This window comes from Oncorhynchus tshawytscha, linkage group LG33, assembly GCF_018296145.1.
Source record: "Oncorhynchus tshawytscha isolate Ot180627B linkage group LG33, Otsh_v2.0, whole genome shotgun sequence".
Taxonomy (NCBI): Eukaryota; Metazoa; Chordata; class Actinopteri; order Salmoniformes; family Salmonidae; genus Oncorhynchus; species Oncorhynchus tshawytscha.
Genome location: NC_056461.1, coordinates 22,881,506 through 22,907,394, shown reverse-complemented (window position 1 = coordinate 22,907,394; position 25,889 = coordinate 22,881,506). Strand labels below are relative to the sequence as shown.

Here is a 25,889-nt window from a genome sequence, read left to right as displayed (position 1 = left end):
AGGGCTTTGCCCCAGACTGAGGTTTATGATTAACTTCGGGTCAAGGAAAGACAGGAGCAATCCATTCCCTCCCTCCAACCAGTTCTTTATTCACTCCATCTGCTCTGGGAAAGAGAAATGGCTGCCAGGAGTGGCTAATAAAGATCCGTAAGCCTCGACAGTTATCAGCATTACCTCCCACCCACCACACCTATACACAGCTAGGTTGCTCCAGATCCAAGGCGAAACCCGACGTCCGTCCAGGTACCCATGACATCGGGGATGACTTTAAAAAAACATCCACTACGGGCAACGGTGAGCAATATTACCATCAATTAGGATTGCGGTTTACTAAGGCATTGCGGACGGGGATGGCAGAAAGGCGTGAACCGCAAGCTCCTGCTCCGAGTGTCAAATGTCCAATCCCAGTGCTAGGCACTATTTTTTTACCCTATCCCAAACCATAAGACTGTACCTTAACCATTCTGAATTCATGCATAAACATAACCTTCAAAATGTGACATTTGTGGGCAAACGTCGGATTTTGAAGTGAGACAGAGATTTTTGCCTAAACAAACTGTGTGTGTATGTGTATGTGCGTGTGCGTGTGTGTGTGCGTGTGTGTGTGTGTGTGTGTGTGCGTGCGTGAGAGCTGAGTGCGCATCTGTGCGACTGTAGTTGTGTGTGTCCCAGTCCTTGTGTCTTCCCTAATGGAATGAGACAGGCTGTGATGGTGTGTGATGGGCCCACCTGCCTTCATGTCTGCTCCTCTCTAACTCCAGGCCGTCAACCTGTCTACACTGTCTACCACAGTGACAGCAATGTCCAACAAGGAGGAAACTGCAGCAGGATACTGCCTATGGCCTTACTAAGTCTGCGTGCGTGCGTGCGTGTGTGTGTGTGCGTATGTGTAAGTGTGCGCACCTGCCTGCCTGCCTGCGTCCGTGCATTTGTGTGTAGGTCAGAGAGATAAGGAAGGGCACTAGCCGTAGCAGACACTATTCTATTGTCATTTGCCAGGGGAGATTCCAGACAGAGATATATTGAACCAATATAGATTCTGCTGTGCAGCATTGTATCCCACAGGAACACTGACCACATGAACACATTCCACCCTTGACACTACCGAGGTCATGCCCATCCCCAAGGGTCGCTGTAGACATACCTACAGTAATATGTGCAATATGTGTTACTATATTATAAAACTGTAGTTTGGGTCCTGGATGCTAATTGGCTGAAACAGCATTTCAGCCATTTGTATATCAGACAATATACCACGGGTATGACGCAAAAATACGTGTTTACGGTTCTATTTATGTTGGTAACCAGTTTATAATAGCAATAAGGCACCTCTGAGGTTTGTGGTATACATAACACGTCTAAGGGCTGATTACAGGAAAGAACATCCCTTAGCTGTGGTATATTGGCCGATACCACACCCCCAATATACCCCATTCCATCAGGCCATATTGCTTAATTACAACTGTACTATTACTATACTGGTACAATACTGTTACGATCACTCTAATTACTGCAATAATGAGCATCCATATTGGTCAACCATAAATAGTGCCACCGTTAAATGTATTCATTACACGAATAACCAACAGTAGAAAGAATCTGAATGTATTTTCTGACTGACTATGACAAATACATCCATTAAGAGGTAATCGTAAAGGGTTATTGATTTGACATGAATCACGGTCTACAGACCTGTCAAGATATTGAACAAAAACACATTTCTGATCCTACGCCAACGTTGGTATCACAGCTTCAGCACAATATTTACTGACTAAGTAACATGTTCTGTAAAATAGCAAGGCACTCAAGATTTCCTGACGACCAACGACCTCCATTTCTCCCTACATGCATGTCCATACAGTTTACAGTTATTTCATCTAAAATCTCTCCCACCATTCACAACTCATCTCATCACTTTGTATTGTAAGATGTTCAATTCACTTCGCTCAAACACACATTTGTCAGGTTGGCGCCCAAAGAATACTGTATCTCCTCACTGCAATCTCAAATTCGCGGAACCAGATCAGAATGCTTGTGATTCTCACAACTCAACAGCAGAGGTCACTCTTGCATTTGTTTTCACAGATGCAGGAGAGTCATCTGAGTAACATCAAGACATCTACTGCACCCAAGGACTTGGATCACAGCATTTATGGCCAATGACAGCCTGATACTACTGTGGTGATTGGTGATACTAGGACAATTCTAGTCATACTTTAACAAAGTATAACTTGTAAACCTTAAGGAAGCCTTCATACTGCCTTTATAAGGCCCCAAAAAATGCTATAGATGCTATATAGGGTGTCGCAACAGGCCTTTTTTATGTGATGTTTTCCAAATGACAAATCTTTTTCTTGATGTCCCTGTGCTCTACACGTACACCCAACAGTGTGCATGGGTGTAGTTTGTGTCTGTTGTGGTGCACTGGTCTCTCTTAGAGCCTTCTGTCCTTTCCACACTCCACAACCTTGTCTCTATAGGAGATGACACGGTCACAGGAAACCCCCTGTCCCACTACCACCCCACTCACTCACTCACTCACTCACTCACTCACTCACTCACTCACTCACTCACTCACTCACTCACACACACACCACCCTCGTTGGAACAAACACAGTCCCCGGAGCCTATTTCCTGAGTGGCCTACCGTACTAAAATAACAATGACAGGTGGGGTGGAGATGCACCCTCCTTGTACGCCCCCCTTCCCAAACACACACCCCTCCTAACCCACTGATGACTTCCTAATCCGCTGTGGTGGAGGTGCACCACAGTGCAGAGAGTGACCCATCTGAGAAGGAAGGATAGACCTCTATATCCCTATATCCCCCTTCTGTGCTCTGGGTCTCATTGGCCAGGACATTAGCAAATGTAATGTAAAATGTTGTCATCTGTGGGGTTAAATACATATGCTAACCTCTCCCTAGCCTGACCATTAGCTCACTTCATATGTCACAGAAGGTGGCCATATACTGGACTGTTGAATGGTAGAACTTTTTTAATATTATATTTCGGAGGGAATAAGTCAAATTTAAAGAATAGAGAGAGAGACAGACAGAAAGGGGGATGGGAATTTTATAAAGATTTCCTTTGCAACTTTCGTAGAAATCCAATAGCTGTGTGTGCTGTGGCCATCTTCAAAATTCAAACCAGTCCTCCATGAAAGCAATTCAGTTTGTCCTTCTGTTACGGTTAATCTGTGTCCAGGAAATGGCATCTATGCGTGTAGTTAATTCCCTTCAAATAAGGTCTGGATTAATTACTGTTACTATTACTTACCATTTTAGGTTAACAAGCTAACCATTAAGCTACATCTGTTATAATGGTATCAATGTTATGGTATGTAACGGTCTTCAATTATAAAAGACCCAAACACACACTGGTGGTAATGGTATAGGGTAGGGTTTAATGGTAAACATCCCTAATCACAGCAGTTTTCTAACAATCTTATTTAAAAATATGACTGCCAGTATACAATTATACTGAACTAAAATATAAACGCAACATGTAAAGCGTTAGTCCCATGTCTCATGAGCTGAAATAAAATATCCCAGAAATGTTCCATATGCACAAAAAGTTTATTTCTCTCAATTGTTTTGCACAACTTTGTTTACATCCCTGTCCCTGTTTCTCCTTTGCCAAGATAATCCAAACACCTGACAGGTGTGGCATATCAAGAAGCTGATAAAACAGCATGATCCTTACACAGTTGCACCTTGTGCTGGGGACAATAAAATGTGTAATTTTGAAACACAATGTCACAGATGTCTCAAGTTTTGAGGGAGCGTGCGTGACTGCAGGAATGTTCACCAGAGCTGTTGCCAGAGAATTGAATGTTAATTTCTCTACCATAAATCGTTTTAGAGAATTTGACAGTACATACAATGTGTAACCATGCCAGCCCTGGACCTCCACATCCGGCTTCTTCTCCTGAGGGATCGTCTGAGACAAGCCACCCGGATAGCTGATGAAACTGTGGGTTTGCACAATTAAAGAATTTCTGCACAAACTGTCAGAAACCATCTCAGGGAAGCTCATCTGCATGCTTGTTGTCTTCACCGGGGATGTGACCTGACTGCAGTTTGGCGTAAGAACTGATTTCAGTGGGGAAATGCTCACCTTCACCACTGGCACGCTGGAGAAGTGTGTTCTCCACGGATGAAACCCGGTTTCGATGGCAGACAGCGTGTATGGCGTCATGTGAGCGAGCGGTTTGATGATGTCAACATTGTGAACGGAGTGCCACAGAGTGGCGGTGGAGTTATGGTATGGGCAGGCATAAGCTAAGGACAACGAACATAATTGCAGTTTATTTAACGCAATTTGAATGCACAGAGATACCGTGACGAGATCCTGAGACCAATTGTCGTGCCATTCATCCGCCGCCATCACGTCATGATAATACACAGCCCCATGTTGCAAGAATCTGTAAACAATTCCTGGAAGCTGAAAATGTCCCAGTTCTTCCATGACCTGCATACTCACCAGACATGTCACCCATTGAGCATGTTTTGGATGCTCCGGATTGACGTGTACGACAGTTTGTTCCAGTTCTCGCCAATATCCAACAACTTCACACAGCCATTGAAGAGGAGTGGGACAACATTCAACAGGCCACAATCAACAGCCTGATCAACTCTATGCGAAGGAGATGAGCTGCATGAGGCAAATGGTGGTCACACCAGATACTGACTGGTTTTCTGATCCACCTCCCTGCCTTTTTTTAAAAGGTATCTGTGACCACCAGCTGCATATCTGTATTCCCAGTCATGTGAAACCCATAGACTAGAGCCTAATGAATGTATTTAAATGGATGAATTTCATTATATGAACTGAAACTCAGGAAAATCTTTTTCTTTTATTAGGGTTGCCACAACATTTTAGTCCCTGGCCTATTTCTCCATCAAAATGTTGGACTTATAGGGAAAGTCTTCATATGAGAATGGCACCGTAGGGAAAGCCCTCTCAGAGAGCTGCCACTTGTTGGACTATTCAAGGAGAGTTGGGTTGAAGAATTGGTTTGCATAGAGAAGGACAAACTGGATTGCTTTCATGTAGGACTGACTTGAATTGTGAGGATGACCCAGGGGACAATGACTGCCCCCTCTCATTGAAGCCACGGAAGTTCAAGGCCGACCACAATATTGCAGGCATTGTTTGCAGAAAACATGATCCTCCCCATTATAGTGAAAAATTGATATCTTTCTTGGTCAATCTTATTGTAAATAACATTTTAAAAATATGAAGACAATCATGGGACAAATAATTGCCTCTAATATACCAGTTGTACATCCTTGAAGCGATTATTTAAAAAATCTATCACAGAAGAATTCACAAGGATAATTTATTTGCTAATGGCAGCCTGCAGTACCCCAGCCGGCCTTCAACTTGAGTTTTTCAATGAGAGGTTGCAGCACTGAGATAGCCTGCAACAAACATCACTTCCTAGAGTAGCTCAAACTGTGCATGTTATGTCTTCATGAGACGCCATCTTCATTTGGCTTCAATGCGCTATTGAGTCTCCACTGGTGTCACGTGATCGATAGCTTTGTCCATTCATATATACAGTCATTGGGATGACCTCACAATTTATTTTCATCATGAAGAAAATCGATGGGTTTTCTACCCCAAGTTGCTAAGGACCTATTGTGATCTATTTAATAAACACAAGAGACCAATGAAATGGGTAAATGAACAGCAGCATCTCATAGCCAAAACCTGATATTTTCACTTTACTTTATGGGAAATAATGCAAGTGACTTCAATGACAAATGTCCTGCAATTCTACAAATGTTTAAGCCATAAGCCATGGTAATATGATATCTGGGTGAGAGTGACTAAGAAAAGTTAAGATAGCTAGGCAAAACTAGACTAATTTACCAGTCTAAATAAGATGGGCTAATTGAGTGACTGTCAGTGAGTGACACATAGCAAAGGGAATATGCTGATGCACAACCACATTTCGAAACGGCAGCTCGTGTATTCTAATAATCTAACACCTCAACAGTAACTTGCTACACCGACGAATTAATGTTATGATTTACAGTATTTTTTTATTTATTTAATAAATGAGGTCCGGACCTCGGTGTCCTCATATGTAGCTATGGCTCTGGTCATGTGTGAGATGTCTTGAGGTGAAAGAAACGCACACCTGTTTAGGCGAGTTGCTGGCTAGCGGAGTAGAACACCAGAAGAAGAAAAGGAGAGCCACACACTCTAGGAGCTCAGATGCAATCATTTAATAACCAACGTTTCCACAGACAAGCTGTCTTCATCAGGGTATAATGACAAACACTTCGGGTCACTAATTTAAATATAGTTTGGAAGGACACACAGGTGTCTGTAATCATGGCCGGGTGTGGCTTGCTATCATTGGTTAATTGACAGATCTAAATAAGACATGTAATAAACATGAATGGACCAAAAGCCTACGTTGAGATCGAAGGTTTGTTGGTTATGTCGAAACGTTGGTTATTCAATTATTGCATCTGAGCTCCTAGAATGTGAGGCCTTTTCTTTTTCACGTGTGAGAAATGACATATTTAATGACATATGAGCTTCACGTCCCCTCAGGCAAGGATGGAGGAAAACAGCGTGGATGATGAGATAGAATAGGTAGATTTGGAGAAAAAGAGAGTGGAGAGAGAGAAATACGAGAAAGACAGAGATAGAGAGAGGGGGGGGGAGTAGAGTAAGAGCAGATATTACAGTTTTTCTCAATTGCTAAAACACTAAAACCCATTGGCTGAACAAAGTTCTCAGTTGCCTGGACTCATTTAGCTTATTATGCAGTCTGTTGTCAATACCCTAAACCATTTCACATGGTAAAACACAATTTGCAGATCTCACTTGGACTTTTCAGCAAAACTCTAAACTCATTCTCAAAACACATTCTGCACTCTAATGCACATGTCATCCATACTGGTAAACACAAGTGGCCACAATCAAATACAAATACCATTACATGCAAAATTGTTGAACTATTTGTCATAAACTGTCAAGCATAGTTTTACACATTTCTATTAGACCTTTTGTACAAAAATGTGAATTGATGAATCGTGCAGGTGAAATTGACCCTCACTCATGAAGGAATGTAAAGTGTTAGTTCAACCAACAATCAACCAGTTGTCTAAATTGCTCAAAGGTGCATCTCATGAAGAATCAAGTGGCAAGCATACAGTATATAGACAGACCACAACACAGAGTTGCAATTTTCCAATAATGGATGGACCAGGAAACAAACAGGGTCAACAGCCAAGAGGAGGAAGAAGAGGAGCAAGGATGCGTGGTGGAAGGCAAAACAGAGGAAGAGGCAGAAGAGGACATAGGCGCATATCTGATGACATAAGGGCCACTATTGTAGACCATGTTGTCAATCATGGCCTTACAATGGCTGAGGCGGGTCGAAGGGTGCAGCCGAATATTGGGAGATCAACCGTGTCCTCAATAGTTCAAATGTTTCGAAGAGAGAACAGGTATGTCCACCAATGTACAGTGCACTGTTACTGTATATAAGCAGTATACTGTATACTTCCTACAATGCTTCATAATACAGTAGTCCACTTGTATTTCACAGCATACAGAAATATACTCTATACAGATACATACTGCCCCTTACATGCACCCACCTGTATGTTTTACAGTAAAATGTGTGTTCGCATAGTTTTTGTCCATGTGAAAGTGTGCGATCCATCGCTGCATTTTTCCCCACACAGGACTGCAAGATTACCTCAAACCGGTGGCAGAGGACGCCATGAGACTCAGGGAAATACAAAGGACCATTATAGAAGACAACGATGTCTTTGAAAACATCCATACGGTTAGCATCTCAACCATCGACAGGGTGCTGCATAGAAACCAGATGAGTATGAAACAGCTGTACCGGGTACCATTCCCAAGGAATGAGGACAGAGTTAAGGAGCTACGGTACCAGTATGCACAGGTAAAACATATATCTATGTAACTACTTTACAGAAACATTTTATAGTGATACATAGTACAGTAAGCATAAACTGCACACATTTTCATTGCTGTGGAAGGAACATGCAATATATGTACATTTTATGTCACTCTTCCTTACCAAAACAAATTCAACTGTGTGTTCTGGGATATAGCGTATAATGGAGTTGGAATCAAGTGAACCCTCTCACAACTTTGTATACGTGGATGAGGCTGGCTTCAACCTGACCAAATGCAGAAGGCGGGGTCGGAATATCATCGGTCACAGAGCTACTGTGGATTTGCCAGGCCAACAGGGAGGAAATATCACCATGTGTGCTGCTATTTCGGAGCATGGTGTCCTAACCCATATCCCCCTTATAGGGCCATACAACACTCAGCATCTACTCAACTTTTTAGAGACTCTCTTCAGGGCTCTGATCCCTGATGATGAGTGTGGTCTGTTTAGAGAGGATTTGCCAAAGTATGTGGTCATTTGTGATAATGTGAGTTTCCATCGATCAAACATCATAAGGCAATGGTTTGTGACCCACCCGAGGATGCTCATAGAATTCCTCCCATCTTATTCACCATTCCTTAACCCAATTGAGGAGTTATTTTCAGCATGGAGGTGGAAGGTGTACGATCGTCAGCCACACACACAGATGACCCTGCTGGCTGCAATGGATGCAGCATGTGAGGACATCACAGTAGACGCCTGCAGAGGATGGATAAGGTATTCCAAAAGATTCTTTCCACGTTGCATTGGAAGGGAAAATATCCGGTGTGATGTGGATGAGAATATGTGGGCCGACAGACAGGAACGTCTGGATGTGTAGAGACAGCACAACAGTGCTGCGGGCAAAGTTGTGCCTTAGGGATGGTTTCCTGTGTTTCTTTCTAATTTAGTTTTTTTTCCTTTGTGCCCCTTTGGGTTGTCCAGTCTCTTTCAATCAACAACCCACATACATTAATATGTAAATAGTACTGTTGAAATTGATATATGCCATAGAAGTGCAGCCTTGTGCACTTTCAATACAGTAACTGTCATCCAAACTGTAGCCTAAGTTTACATCAGGTAATACTGTCAAAGTACACAGTTACATTGACAACATGCCTAAACATTTTGACGACCTTGTTCGTGAACAATGACTCAATGACTTATCATTCTGATGACACTGACATGATCATTGGCATGAATATTTACTTTTGAGAGATGTACTAAGGATTTTTAGTGACTGACTAGCTTTAGAAACATATCTATTGTATATTGCAGTTTGAACAAATTGTTCTGAGAAATGCACTTATTATTTTGCACATGTTAGGGATGATGTGAAAAGTGCACCAAAGCGACTGAGAAAAACTAACAGTACTGACTGCTCAATAGATTTTGACTGGTTGCAGGTTCATATCAACAAAGAACAATAATAACAGTATCACAGAGACAAGTTTGTGAGATGCAGGGTACAGTACTGTAAAAATAGGGGTACAAGGAGGAGGAAGAACAAAAAACTAAATGACAAAGAGCAAAGCAGAGTAGTAATTTCTGATCAATTTTGAGCTACTATGATAGAACCTGTTTTCATTAATCAAAAGACAATGACGGAAAAATATGAATATTATTTTAGATTAAAAATGTACTTCTCCCTGAGGATTGTATGTTTTGAACAATGTGTTTTCTATTTTTCGGTGTATTGTTTACTGACTGCTTGAGAGTGTATATCATTTTGATCACGTTGTGTATGATTTGAGGGCAGTGTTTGATTTTGAACACAGGTAAAACTGTTTTGAGGCGAATGTTTCATTTTGCAAGAGGAGTCCGAGGTTATGTAAATAGTGCTTGAAGATGAGGTTTTGTGTTTAATGTTTTCAGGAAATGGAGCAAGGTTTCAGAAATTGTGTTGTAACAATTGAGAAAAACTGTAAAGAGAGCTGAGGGCGAGACATAAAAAGTGATAGATGGGCTTTCTAAAGTGCATCACAGAACCTACAGTATATAGTTGCAGTGAAGGAGCAGGACAGAACACAGAGACCTGAGAATATTGTGATTCAGTTTGGGCTCCACACTGTCCAACCACAGCTGACCGATATGACTGGACTGTCTGCCACCTGATGCCTGGGTACATCAACAGATTTCACTTTTGTGTGGATATGAATGTGTATATGCATACACACACACACACACACACACACACACACACAGAGAGGCCCTCACTAGCACCCAGCCAGGTCTGGCCTACTGTAACCCCGGCCCTCTCCATATCCTCTCTACATTATACACACAGGCAATTACAGTAAGAGGTATTTATTTGACTTGTAGTGCTTTGTTATACTGTGGGTCAAACTATTCTATGAGAAGTACCAACTCAGTGGAGTGTTTATATAGCTGAGAAACAGAAAGACAAAGCTCCGGGGTTTGGCTCACATTCAGCCTAAATATCCCACTGGAAGTCTAACTCACTATTAGTGGACGATAAAAATAACATGGCATTTGTTCATTTAGATGACTGTACATACACTACATTGCCAAAAATATGTGGACACTCCATTAACTTAATGGATTTGGTTATTTCAGCTACACCCATTGCTGCCAGGTGTATAAAACCAATCACACAGCCTTGCAATCTCCATAGTTACATTGGCAATAGAATGGCCTTACTGAAGAGCTCAGTGACTTTCAACATGGCACCATCATAGGATGCCACCTTTTCAACAAGTCCAACAAGTCCACTTCTTTTGCTAACTAGCGTTAGAGCAATGACGGGCAGTCTATAGTAACTGCTAGTAGATACCATAGACTTCCAGTCATTGTGCTAATGCTAGTTAGCATTATCTCTAACTTCTTTCATACTGGATGCAGAGACATAAAATTTTTATCCATGAGTCCATCTGACTGTGGGGAAGTAGATAAAAGGCTTCGTTGCCAAAATCCCGAAGGATCCCTTTAAGTCTACAAAGGGGTCAGGTCAACAGGGTTAGGCCTATGGGGTTGATACATTGGCCGTCAAAGCTGAACAGGGTAATAAAGGGGTTCAAGGAGTTGGGATCATGTCCAATAGCATCAGGGCCATGTCTAAGGTTTGTGTGTAAGGGTTGAAACACTGACCGTCCTGTAGCCGTAGTTGTCTGAGGAATAGAGGGTTCTGTAGGACATTACATCTCCCTGGTTCATCCTCTCTGGTCACAAGCATCAGGTCTGTATAGATGAACACTGTCACCTAGAGAGAGAGAGAGAGAGAGAGAGAGAGAGAAACCTAGTTGAAAATATCTTCTTGCTAAAACTCGACATCACAGCACTGTGCATTGCAAAACAGATTACATAGGCGCACAACACACATTTACTCTTTTGACAAATACACACACACACGCACGCACGCTTGCTCAAAACTGCCCTTCCATGTCTATCCTCCAAATTGTACACACTTTCCACTCAAAATAGATGATAATCTTGATAGTCTTTTAAATGTTTGATAGATGATAATCTTGACAGATAATCTGGTTAGTGGAGGACTTGTCACCCTGTCATGTCAGAGTAGTTGTCTATCTGGTGTCAGGGACAGACAAGGATCAGGATCAGAGGAGCACACAAACACACACACACACACACACACACACACACAACCCTTCTCACTTCTACAAAGTGTCTTTGTAGCGGTGTTCAACTGCAACCTTCTATGCAACAGGAAGTGTAGTTCACACAGGAACACAGTGCACCGTGGTCTCTAGACCATCACTGCTTCAGCAAGCCCCCCTAAAGATGACATTTGCATCTTATGTGCACACATGACTAATCCAAACCCTAGCTAGTCTAACTTATTCATGTGTTTACATACTATTCTTATGACCCACTAAAGGAAAAACTTTGCTAACAGAGAAATATGAAGGTACAACCATGAGTCCATAATTCCTTGCGATTGAAGCATTTTAAAGCACCTGAATAGATCAACAGTACCAATTATAGCTGGTACATGTTTAGAGGGTAGGGGATTGTGGAGGGTGGGGGTAAAGAAATGGGGGTTACGTGTGAAAGAAGAGAAGGGCAGGACACACACTGCCTTCCCAAACTGCTTTCCTTCCTGGCCATAGGATGTGTGTTTCAGGTTGTGCTGTGTATGGGGTGTGTTTTTGGCAGAGGTACTTCTCTGTCTCTTGCATGTCAGTGGATGGGCCAAACAATGAGGCAGGCAGGAGAGAGGGACACCCATTGTTAAGCCTAAGCAGACTGGGTGACCCGTCCTCTAGCCCCTTTATACCCTACGGTCATGTTCCAGGTCTCAATGGTGACTGGACAGGTGCCAACTAAACACAGTAGCTTCTATTATATATGCGTGTCACTTTCTCACTATGTGAGCACATGCAAATACTGTACGAATGGAATTCACAGGAGGTTGGTGGCACCTTAATTGGGGAGGACGGGCTGGTCGTAATGGCTGGAGGGGAATAAATGAAATGCGATCAAATACAAATACACTATATGTGTGTGTGTGTGTGTGTGTGTGTGTGTGTGTGTGTGTGTGTGTGTGTGTGTGTGTGTGTGTGTGTAGAAAGCCTACATCCCGTGAACCTTTTTTCCACATTTTGCTGCCTTAAAATGTAATCTAAAAATGGATTAAATGAGAGTATTTCCTTACAGTTCTACATAACCTATTCCACATTTTAAAAGTGAAAGAAAGTTACAGAACATTCCCAATACTACGTGGTTGATACTTGGCGGAAGCACCTTTGGCAGCAGTTACAGCTGTGAGTCATTTGGAATACGATTCTACCAACTTTGCACAACACTTAGGGCAACATATATCCATTGTTTTGGTCACAATTGCTCAAACTCATTCAATTTGGTTGGCAGTCATTGATGAACAGCAATATTCAAACCTTATCTCTGATTTTCAAGCAAATATAAGTCAGGACTGAGATTAGACCACTCAGGAACACTCAACACCTACTGGAAAGCCATTCTGGTGTGTCTTTGGCATTAACATTTGTGTAATTGTCTCACTGAAAAGAAAACCTACCCCTGGGATAGAGTTTTCAGAAGACTGAGGTGGGGTTTTCTCTAACTTTTGATCTGGGCTTTGCCCCTTTCATATTTATTTGGATCCTGACAAACTCCCCAGTTCCTGCAGATTACCTATAGCATGACTGGCACCACAATTACAAAAATCTAATTTAATCCTGTTTTAGATCAAATTTGAAGGCAGCAAAATGTGAAAAAAAAGTTAAAGGGGTTGTAGACTTTCTGTAGGCACTGTATGTGTGTGTATCTGTGTGTAGGTGTCTGTGTCTGTGTGTGTGTGGGGGGGGGGGTGCCCAGGCAGAGTGTACAGTGGCCTATGCATCACCAAGGTAAAAGCTGTAATAGCACAGATTATTTACAGATTACTTATTGAAACAGGGCCAATCTGCAGGGATGTCTGGCCCCATATTGACTATCTACAGCACAAACACGGACTGTTAAATATTTGTCCTCAAGCCCCAGCCAGCGCCCACAATTACCAACTCAACGCTCTGAGCCAAGACCAGGGTTTGGAACCAAAATTATTTCCAATTGTTTCGTTCTGAACAGAACCAATTATTTTTTCCGTTCCATTCCACTGTTCCGACCTGCAAAATAAAATTATGAATCGGTTCGAACCCCAAAATGTAAAGGTTTATATGGTTCCTTTCTGTTCCCTTTTAAATCTCTGAAATCAAATTAGCTCAACATTAAATTACTTCACCCATCAGTGCAGATAGAGCAGCTTGCTATAGACTGCCAAGGCTATAGTTGTTTACATGCGCGATGGACAACCAGGTGCAGAGCGCAAGATGCGACTGAAGTTTTGCGGGTGGGGAGAGAGGGTTGAGGAGGAGGCTCAACCCATTATGACATGTATTATATGAATCAGGCCCACATAATTATACCTACGGAGGAGAGGCTTCTATGAAGGAACTTTGAATGCCTTTGAACTTCAGAGAGTTGGACCAGAGCTAGCTAGATGGCTAACAAGCTTGTGTGTGCAGAGCGGCACCAGAATTAAAAACACGTCTTACCTTTTTATAGTTAATAAATCCAATGTGGAACGTGATAACTATAGTGTCCTTAAGTAGTGTTGAAAAGGTACATCCATTCTTCTCTCCCTAATTTCTGAATCACGCATGTAACATCAGTAGGCTGCAGTAGCCTAACCTTCGTAGGGAGGAGCACATTGCCTACACACCACTGGCAAAGATTTTCAGCTGGCAGGCAAACACTGGAATATGTGTCTGAGTGACCGAGTGAGAGCTCTGGCATAAGCGCCTTGTTTAATTTTTTTGTGGGACTGAAAAAAATGCCCTGAACTTAAAATAAAGTTATTAACCGGTTCTCATGCTTTTTGAAAAACGGTTCTGTTCCAGAACAATATAGATCACTTTCATTCCCGTTTCTGAATCTGTTCCTCTTAAAATGTAGTTATTTTCCAGTTTTCGGTTCTGTTCCATGAACTGTTTCAACCCCTGGCAGAGACACAGTGTGGAACTGAAAAGCTGATCTGACATAATGAAAGGGGGGATATAAACTGTGAGGAATTGGAAGAGAAAATACATTTCCTCATAGTACGAACGTAGTATTGTCCATTTTTATCTACAGAAGACACACACACACACAGCTAGACGACAAGACCTTATCAATAAGATCAACACAATTAAAACCCACAGAGCAGGTGATCCGAACCCAGCCCCAACCCCCTCCTTCCCTCTCTCTTTCCCTCCTCTCCTCCTCTCTGAATGTCAAGAAGACTCAAGTCAACAGGGTCAGAGCTGTTTTTAAAACCAGCCGCCCACCCTACTAAAAACCCCTAAAACCACAGCTGATCTCTTTTGGCTTTCTGTTTTAGGAATGTCACTCCAGAATAACCTGTCAGGATGTGTGTGTGTGTGCATGCGTGTGTGTTTTAGAGAGAGCGAGAGAGGGTCAAACACCCCTTCTGCCAACCACCTAGCAACCATCCTGGATGGTAAACAGGGTTGTCCTGGTCTTCCTCTCCCAGACCCCTGCCAACGGACACCCCTCTTCCCCCCCACACCCGCCACTCCATCACATTTCCTGGGCAATATTATCACAATGGCTGCCCAGCTTGTCATGGCTTCCCTCTCTCACTCAGCTCCCTGATTCCCAGAGAATACAGGGTGGATAACACATCGTTATGTGTGTTAAATACAGTATCCACCCTTGTCCACCACAACATTACATTGTAGCTTTTCACTAAAGCCAAGGCCAAACCGAGGTGCTCACCCTCAACCACCAGTCTACAGAATATACTGTAGGACTTACAGGCATTTACAACTACAAGGGTAAATATGGCCAACATGTAATGTATTGCTCTTTTTGAAGCATTCTCAATTTTTGGGGAGATATAATATAATTTATAACATATGAGAGAGAGAGACACCATATACATTTAGTGAATACTGTGTTTGATTGAAACTACTGTCAATGAATCATCAATCAAAAGAAAGTCCTCCAGTCCATTGTATTGAAGCTACCATAAGCAGACAACAATAGAGGAAGTTCTGGAGGCCAAATGGTCCTTCCACTCTGATAACACTACACAAAGGTCAGGAAACGTGACAGGGGGAACGAGAAAGAGAGAGAGAGAGAGAGAGAGGTACTAGGGGCCACAGAACTGCATCATTCCTCAGACCTGTGGGTCAGGACCCACTTGTGGGTTGCGGCAGGGATCCAGGTGGGTCGTGGGATGACATTGCAAATTTTATATATACAGTACCAGTGAAAAGTTTGCACACACCTACTCATTCAAGGGTTTTTCTTTATTTTTACCATTTTCTACATTGCAGAGTAATAGTGACGACATCGAAACTATGAAATAACACATATGAAATCATGTAGTAACATAAAAGTGTTAAACAAATCAAAATATATTTAATATTTTAGATTCTTTAAAGTAACCTTTCTTTGCCTTGATGACAGCTTTGCACACACTTGGCATTCTCTCACTTCATGAGAATGATTTTCCAACAGCCTTGAAGGAGTTCCCACATATGCTGAGCATTTGTTGGCTGCATTTCATTCACTCTGCAGTCCAACTCATCCCAAACCATCTCAATTGGTTTGAGGTCGGGTGATTGTGATTGTGGAGGCCAGGTCATCTGATGCAGCACTCCATCACTCTCCTTCTTGGTCAAATAGCAAATACAAAGCCTGGAGGTGTTTTGGGTCAATGTCCTGTTGAAAAACAAATGATAGTTCCACTAAGTGCAAACCAGATGGGATGGCGTATCGCTGCAGAATGCTGGGGTAGCAATGCTGTTTAAGTGTGCCTTGAATTCTAAATAAATCACAAACAGTGTCACCAGCAAAGCACCCCCACACCATCACACCTCTTCTTCCAAGCTTCACGGTGGGAAACACGCATGCGGAGATCATCCGTTCACCTACTCTGGGTCTCACAAAGACACGCCGGTTGGAACCAAAAATCTCAAATTTGGACTCATCAGACCAAAGGACAGATTTCCACCTGTTTAATGTCCATTGCTCGTGTTTCTTGGCCCAAGCAAGTCTCTTATTATTATTAGTGTCCTTTAGTAGTGGTTTCTTTGCAGCAATTCGAACATGAAGGCCTGAATCACGCAGTCTCCTCTGAAGAGTTGATGTTGGATCTTGAACTTCCTGAAAAGGCCACCCCCAAGTGGTAAGGGTAGGTAACAACACATCCACCATGCTAATCGACAACAAAGGGGCCCTTCAGGGGTGCGTGTTCAGTCCCCTCCTGTACTCCCTGTTCACTCATGACTGCATGGCCAGGCACGACTCCAACACCATCATTAAATTTGCTGATGACACAACAGTGCCTGATCACAGACAACGATGAGACAGCCTATAGGGAGGAGGTCAGAACCCTGGCCGTGTGGTGCCAGGACAACAACCTCTCCCTCAAAGTGATCAAGACAAAGGAGATGATTGTGGACTACAGGAAAAAGAGGACCGAGCATGCCCCCATTCTCATCGACGAGGCTGCAGTGGAGCAGGTTGAGAGCTTGAAGTTTCCTGGTGTCCACATCACCAACAAACTAACATTGTCCAAGCACTCCAAGACAGTCGTGAAGAGGGTACAACAAAACCTATTCCCCCTCAGGAGACTGAAAAGATTTGGCATAGGTCCTCAGATCCTCAAAAAGTTCTGTAGCTGCACCATTGAGAGCATCCTGACTGGTTGCATCACTGCCTGGTATGGCAACTGCTTGGCCTCCGACCGCAAGGCACTACAGAGGGTAGTGCGAATGGCCCAGTACATCACTAGGGCCAAGCTTCCTGCCATACAGGACCTCTATACCAGGTGGTGTCAGAGGAAGGCCCTAAAAATTGTCAAAGACTCCAGCCACCCTAGTCATAGACTGTTCTCTCTGCTACCGCATGGCAAGCCATAAGGTTCCTGAACAGCTAATCAAATGGCTACCCAGACTATTTGCAGTGCCCCCACCCCCCACCCCCTCTTTACACCACTGCTACTCTGTTGTCATCTATGCATAGTCACTTTAATAACACTACCCACATGTACATACTACCACAAATAACCAGTGCACATTGACTGTGTATCGGTACCCCCCTGTATATAGTCTCGCTGTTGTTATTTCACTACTGCTCTTTACTTGTTACTTTTATCTCTTATTCTTATCTGCATTTTTTCAAACTGCATTGTTGGTTAGGGGCTCGTAAGTAAGCATTTCACTGTAAGGTCTACACCTGTAGTATTCATGACTAATAAAATTTGATTTGACAAATTTGATTTGATTTGAGATGAGTCTGTTACTTGAACTCCATGAAGCATTTATTTGGGCTGCTATCTGAGGTGCAGTTAATTGCCGATTTCTGAGGCTGGTAACTCTAATGAACTTATCCTCTGCAGCAGAGGTTATTCTGGGTCTTCCTTTCCTATGGTGGTCCTCATGAGAGCCAGTGTCACCATAGCGTTTGATGGTTTTTGCAACTGCACTTGAAGAAACTTTCAAAATGTCTAAAAGTAATGATGGACTGTCGTTTCTCTTTGCTTATTTGAGCTGTTCTTGACATAATACGGACTTGGTCTTTTACCAAATAGGGCTATCTTCTGTATATCACTCCTACCATGTCACAACACAACTGAAATGAACTTTTATCAAGGCAAATCTGTTAATTGAAATGCATTCCAGGTGACTACCTCATGAAGCTGGTTGAGAGAATGCCAAAGTGTGCAAAGCTGTCTTCAATAAATAAATAAAAACCTTTGAATGAGTAGGTGTGTCCAAACTTTTGACTGGTACTGTATGTATATACCATGAACAAAAATATAAATGCAACATGGGACAATGTTGAAGATTTCACTGAGTTACAGTTCATAAGAAAATCAGTGAATTGAAATATATGCAATAGGCCCAAATCTATGGATTCCACATGACTGGGAATACAGATATGCATCTGTTGGTCACAGATACCTTTAAAAAAAGTAGGGGCGTGGATCAGAAACTCAGCCCGTATCTGGGGTGACCACCATTTGCCTCATGCAGCCGGCTGTTGATTGTGGCCTGTGGAATGTTGTCCCACTCCACTTCGATGACTGTGCGAGGTGCTGTATATTGGTGAAAACTGGACCACGCTGTCGTACACGTCGATATAGAGCATTTCAAACATGCTCAATGGGTGACATGTCTGGTGAGGATGCAGGCATGGAAGAATTGGGACATTTTCAGCTTCCAGGAATTGTGTACAGCTCCTTGCCACATGGGGCTGTACATTATCATGCTGAAACATGAGGTGATGGCGGTGGATGAATGGCATGACCATGGGCCTCAGGATCTCATCACGTTATCTCTGTGCATTCCATTTGCCGTCGATAAAATGCAATTGTGTTCGTTGTCCATAGCTTCTACCTTCCCATACCATAACCCCACCGCCATCATGCAGCACTCTCATCACAATGTTGACATCAGCAAACCGATCGCCAACATGCCGCCATACATCTTCCTAGTACGGTTGAAACCCGGGATTCATCCGTGAGGATCACACTTCTCCAGCGTGCCAGTGGCCATCACATTGAAGGTGAGCATTCGCTGAAGTTTGTTACGATGCCAAACTGCAGTCAGGTCAAGACCCTGGTGAGGATGACCCTGGTGAGCACTCGGATGAGCTTCCCTGAGACGGTTTCTGACAGTTTGTGCAAAAATGCTTCAGTTGTGCAAACCCACCGTCCCATCAGCTGTCCAGGTGGCTGGTCTCAGACGATCCCATAGGTGAAGAAGCTAGATGAGGAGGTCCTGGGCTGGCGTGGTCACCGGTGGTCTGCGGTTGTGAGGCCGGTTGGGCGTACTGCCAAAAATCTCTACATTTACATTGGAGGTGGTTTATGATACATTACATTCTCTGGTAACAGCTCTAGTGGACATTCATGCAGTCAGCATGCCAACTGCACACTCCCTCAAAACTTGAGACATCTGTGGCAGAACAAGGTGCACCTGTGTAATGATCATGCTGTTTAATCAGCTTCTTTATATGCTACACCTGTCAGGTGGATTGATTATCTTGACAAAGGAGAAAGGCTCACTAAAAGGGATTTTTGCTAAATAAGCTTTTTGTGCGTATGGAAAATTTCTTTAAATGTTGCATTGATTTTGTTTTATTGCTTGAGCATAAGAACACAGCATTAGAATAGCAGGAAATTGCCTCTAAAAACTGCAAAAATGGTCTGTGTATGTTTTTTCACCTGCTGTGCAATTAACTGTTTGAGCAGACATCTTCCCCCAATGTGTCTCTTTCCACCTCTCTAGGGGAGGAGAGGAGAGCAGAAGGGAGGAGAGAAGAGGAGAGGAGAGGAAATGCCAAGAGAAGAGAAGACGATAGTGTAGAAGACGATAGTGTAGAAGCCCAACGGAGCGCAGCAACCACCCACAGGTTTTCTAAATGCTGTCTCCTCCTCTCTCGCCTCTGTTCTCTGCTAGTAGCACAAACCACAGACAGAGGAGACATAAATAAGGTCTCAGTTTACACCTTGTATCTGGGTCTCTGCCCTTTTCCTGTCACTGGGAAGGTATTTTAGACCATTGACAAGGGCTGGGGAAAATCTCCATAATGCATTGCACAAACTCTTTGACAGTTATTCAAACCGAAACACTCTCACGGTTGTAGAATATGAACCACAGTACAAAGAGTTGTGTTGTATTCTCGCAACTTGTTACTATCTTAAATACTCTAACTTTAACAACATTTACATCTCCCATCTCCCATTTTACTGATCCTGATCTACACACACACACACACACACACACACACACACACACACACACACACACACACCTTCTTAGTAGCCATTTACCTTAATGGAGAGGTGCTTGCTCTCGTGGAGGATCATCTCCTCAGAGACCACCAGAGTCCGTGTGGGGTTACACAGGTCCAGAGGCTACACACGATTGGGTGAGAAGGTAGATTTAAGGGTTAGATTAACATTGGATTAAGGTTAGATTAAGATTAGGCAACATCCTAGGAATTAAATGAAGATTACATTATCCAGGGCAAAATACTGCTTCTAAATATTACTTCAAACACAATACATTCACTAATGCCAGTACACAATATTACAGCCAAAGTAATTAATACTGAAGTCCATACACTGCTATTACAGCCCAATATCATTCGCAACACTCCTAAATATCACTCAATAGAGATAGAGGTATAGATAGATACACATGTTTCAAGTACACAAATATTTGGGAGGGATGTTATAAGTACACGAGGGAGCATGTGGCTACAGTACCATCTCCATCTTGGCTCCAAGCTCCATGCTCTCTGCCCCACACCAAAGGGAACAATACAGGCTCTGCAGCTGGCGGCTCTCGTGTAGCTACAGTCGCTCCAGTCTCTACAGAGATCCTCGCCGTGTGAGCTGTGACTGCAGGAGTCTGTGAGCCGCTCTATATCTCGCTCTGTGAGAAGGCGCTAGGCTAAAAGTGCTAGTGCCGCGGGTTGGTAGCCACATCCTCTTGTGGACCAGGGAGAGAGCCCACAGGGCCGTTCCCCTGTGTCTCAGAAGGGTGCAGCTGGGTGACTCAGTCAGTCAACAGGAAGTACTATTACAGACCATTGAAGGGTCCTGGGTAGTTGGTAGTTCAACTCTCCAGTACAATCGCAGCCTGAAAATGGGCATGAGTGCTTGGATGTAAGCATGTTGGGGAAATGTGTTTATGACAAGAGTCATATGTACACACATACTGTACCACAGAGCAGTGTTTCCCCTAGGTTTCTTTCAATAGGTAATACTGCCGTGTAGTAAGTAATACTTGGTGATATCATAAAAGGAATACAATTTCCTCATATATTTTAGATATAATATTAAAAATTTTTGATCATTTATTTTTTTAAAGACTGTGAGTCTGGTGACTTTTTTAAAAGGATATTCTACTCCAAAATGCATGGCAATTAAATGATGCTCTGTTCCTTAGAAACTCGATGACAGTTACATTTTATCTCTTGATCTCAATGACATCAGCAGCCAGTTTTATATTAACCCAAAGCTAGTGTAACATTACTGTATGTTAGCTGACAATTATTATATCCATCTATGAATAGGGTTGGCTACACTTCCAGGATTACAAAATAACTAGCTAGTTACCTTGGAGTTAGTTTTTTAGATGATCTGATAAGAATCTGAGGAAGATATGTAACTCTTAAAAGTGTGTCTCGGCAGAAGTTGAAACAATAAAATTAAATCCATATATATTTAAATCGTTGGCGGAAATTACTTGAATATAGGGAAACACTGCTGAGGTGAGAAACTGAGCAACAAATTTGGTGTGGTTTAGTCTGTTTTGTGTCTCAAAAGAAAATCCCCCAAAATGTGGATCCCACTGGCATCACCATCAATATTGAAACACCTGTATGCTCTAGGGCAGTGGTTCTCAAATCTATCCTCGGGGACCCCCAGACCTTCCACAACTTTCACAGTTTAAGCCTTGAACTAGCTCCCCTGATTCATCTAATCATGGGCTCAATGATTAGTTGACAAGTGTGTGCTAATTCTGGAATAGATCAGATACGGCTGGGGTCCCCAAGGAGAGGTTTGAGTACCACTGCTCTAGGGGATTAGATACGGCTGGGGTCCCCGAGGAGAGGTTTGAGTACCACTGCTCTAGGGGATCAGATACGGCTGGGGTCCCCGAGGAGAGGTTTGAGTACCACTGCTCTAGAGGATTAGATACGGCTGGGGTCCCCGAGGAGAGGTTTGAGTACCACTGCTCTAGAGGATTAGATACGGCTGGGGTCCCCGAGGAGAGGTTTGAGTACCACTGCTCTAGGGGATCGGACAGGGAGTAGTACAGTGTTTTCTGCATGAGGGCTCATCTATGGATCTTTTTCAGTATTGATTGGTGTAGTCAGGGGTCATCGTAGATCAACCTCCACTGTAAGCCAATCACTGTTCTCTGTGAATACATCATCTATCCACTCAGCACTGAAAATGACAGAGCGTTAAACTGACTCGATGGGCTGTAGGGGGCATCGGTGTGTGTTCCTACCGTATTGTGTTTTTAGCATTACCAGCCATATAGGCCAAAAGTTATCAAAATAAAAGGGGAAAAAAAACTAACGTCACTAACAGAGTGGTGGAAAGATGATAGTGGAAATATAGCGATTCACACACATACCTGAACAAAGATGGGGAAGATGAGGATCTTAGGTGCTGCTTTGACGTAGCCGTAGTTGCCGTGCGGGTTGCCGTGTGGTACATGGGAGCGTACTATAGTACAGTTCTGGTAGTTAGCAAAGTTGGAGGAGCTCTGGGCCTGCTGGTAGCTGGGTGGGGGTTGGCCAAAGAGGTTGGCATCGGATGGTTTAGATGTCTTGGCGTTAGTGGAGCGTCTTAGGAAGGTGGTCCGGCCTGCTAGACCTACACCCCCAGGTGGAGCACCGCCACCCCCTTGAGTCTGGGGCACGCTGGCCTGGTGCGGGTACATCCTCCCTGCTGAGAGACATAACACACACACCCCAAACAAACACACACACACCACACATTTTGGGAGTTAGCCTGGGAACATAGAAGTAGAATGAGTGTTGACAGAATTGCCCTGCCAAACCGCCCTTGTTCACTAAAATCCTAGTCAGTAGTAAATGGCTTACCCAGGGTACCATGCTTGTCCTGGTAGATAGGCCTCAATACCTGAATTAGAGACAAAAACATAATAGTCAATGGTTCTGTTATAACAGTTGACAATACCATTATGCAATACATTGTTACAGGAAATTGTCACATGTAATGTATCCATTCCACCATAAAATAATGCCTGACATGAGGTGAAATTGAAGCAATGACAATGCAGACCGGGCATGTTAGGCATGGAAAGGGGCCACGGACAACTACTTTTAACCAGAGCCCTATGAGTAGTAGTGGCCTGAACCCAGGTCTATGCAGGGGTTGTGTAGTAGTGGGCTGTGCGTCAGCCCTGTGTGACATCACATTGTGTCCCTGCTCTGACCTATGACTTCCAGAGGGGGGTGCGACCAAGCTGGGCAGGAAGGATGCTCTGTAACCCCAAGCATCAAGGTTTTGGATTTAGTCTGACATTCTTTAGCCACTTACTTCCACCCACTTTTCCATCCACTCTCGCAGCATTTTTTCTTTCCTCTACCATCCTTTTCCCTCTTCTGCTGTACCCGTCATCCATTCATCAACCTCTTGATGTACCCATATCTACTCTGTTCCCTATCCCTTATTTCATCCATCAACTCCCTCCTTTATACCTCTCTCTATTCCCTCCTCGGCATCCTATCCCCCCTCTATCCAATCCTCCTGCCTTGACAGCAGTCCACCCCCTTACCCTCCTAACTCCCTAACCCCTTCCATTCCTCTTAGCATTAACACACAGCAGGCGTTCCCATCATGCTCTCTGAGCCCCATGTCATATCATGTCTGCAGGGGTGAGCCTCTCCTATAAGGCAGACTGTAAGGGCTGCTATGCTGCCGGGCACACACACACACACTCAGGCAGCAGCTCACAGACTAACCGACAGCCCCACTGTCTCTAGGTTACTGGGTCTGTGGAGAGCAGGGTATACAGCCTCCTTCACGTCCCCTAAAGGCCTTTTAAAAACCAGCTACTATGTCACGGAAGCCCACAACCACACAGTCAGCATTACTGCCTTTGATTGGCCGTGCAAGCTCAGTGAGAGAGATAATGGAGAAATAGGGAAAGACTAGAAGTTCTGGGTTTTCTGCATTCATTGCTTCAGCATAACTGGTCCATTCTTCCAGGCTGGCAGATTAGTGTCAAATTGTTGGGGATGTGAAGGAATCAAGTTCACAATACAGTGTGTTTCTTTCTCCATTCGGTGCACTTTTGTATGTCTTTATCATAAAGAGCTATTTCCCCATACACAGCATGTTACAGTGTGCATCATTTGATAGAACACCTCTTGAGGCCACCATGACTTTTCCCATATAGTCGCTTGAATACTACTTACAGGTGCGGCAAATCTCAACTCTTGGTTGTATATTATCATACATTTAAATTTGTATTAAATTACCTATTTAACTATGTACTATATATAATATATAAATATATATATATATATATATATATATATATATATATATATATATATATATATATATATACAGTATATACACATACAGTACCAATCAAATGTTTGGACACACCTACTAATTCCAGGGTTGTTCTTTATTTTTACTATTTTCTACATTGTAGAGCAATAGTGAAGACATCAAATCTATCTTGTAGCGTCATACCCAAGAAGACTCGAGGCTGTAATCGCTGCCAAAGGTGCTTCAACAAAGTACTGAGTGAAGGGTCTGATTAATTATGTGAATATCATATTTCCATTTTATTTTTTATTATTGATACATTTGCAAACATTTTAAAAACCTGTTTTTCTTTGTCATTATGGGGTATTGTGTGTAGATTGACGAGGGGAAAAAAACGATTTGATACATTTTCGAATAGGGCTGTAAACGTAACAAAATGTGGAGAATGTCAAGGGGTCTGAACACTTTCCGAATGCACTGTATACATCTTTAATTTGCACAATGCACATTATGTCCGTTTGAATTGCACAGATATTTCTCAGGTTGGAATGGTAAAGTATATCTCTGATTTAGATGGCATGTAATGTAATGTATATCAAGTAGAATTGGCATGAATCTGTCCCAGGTTTGAATGGCACATACAGTACCGTGAAAAGTACTTGCCCCCTTTCTAGTTTTTCCATATTTTTGATACTGAATGTTTTCAGATCTTTAAACAAGACCTAATATTAGATAAAGGGAGCCTGGGTAAACAAATAACGCAACAATTAAATACTTATTTCATTTATTTCAGAAACAAAGTTATGCAACAACCAATGTCCCACTGTGAAAAAGTCATTGCTGCCTTACACTCAATAACTGGTTGTGCCACCAACTTGACTGTTGGTATGAGCTTCTTACTGTGGAATGCCGTGTTTGGTTTTCGCCAGGCATAATGGGACCCATGTCGTCAAAAAAGTTATACTTTTGAATCATCTGTCCGTAGAACATTCTTCCAAGAGTCTTGATGATCCTCCAGGTGCTTCCAAGTGTTTTTTGGCAAACTTGAGTCCACTTTTATGCCTGGCGAGATCCTTAATAGAAGGAAGCATGAATTCTGCTCTGTATCAGAGAATTCTACAGGAGAATGTCAGGCCATCCGTCTGTGAGCTGAAGCTGAAGTGCAGCTGGGTCATGCTGCAAGACAATGATCCAAAACACACAAGCAAGTCTACATGAACATTGGAATGGCCTTGTCAAAGCCCAGACCTAATCCAAATTGAGATGTTGTGGCGGGACTTGAAACGAGCAGTTCATGCTTGAAAACCCGCAACTGTCGCTGAGTTAAAGCAGTTCTGCATGCAAGAGTGAGCCAAAATTCCTCCACGTCAACGTGAGAAGACTGATCAACAACTACAGGAAGCATTTGGTT

General features: G+C 43.0%; 1 protein-coding gene across 4 annotated transcripts in view; it reads right to left on the bottom strand.

Moving 5' to 3' along the window:
* LOC112231003 (regulator of G-protein signaling 3) overlaps positions 1-25,889 on the bottom strand; it is a 256,295-nt gene that overhangs the window by 159,226 nt on the left and 71,180 nt on the right. For 3 of the 4 annotated variants that reach the window (XM_042311668.1, XM_042311670.1, XM_042311669.1), the window contains 4 exons: positions 23,056-23,095; positions 22,584-22,900; positions 20,261-20,344; positions 11,044-11,155 (listed from right to left, as the gene is read on the bottom strand). In XM_042311668.1, coding sequence (XP_042167602.1) covers positions 11,044-11,155; positions 20,261-20,344; positions 22,584-22,900; positions 23,056-23,095 — 553 coding nt within the window. Of the gene's footprint in view, positions 1-11,043; positions 11,156-20,260; positions 20,345-20,698; positions 20,840-22,583; positions 22,901-23,055; positions 23,096-25,889 lie in introns of those variants that run through there. The other variant, XM_042311671.1, reaches the window with a different exon arrangement.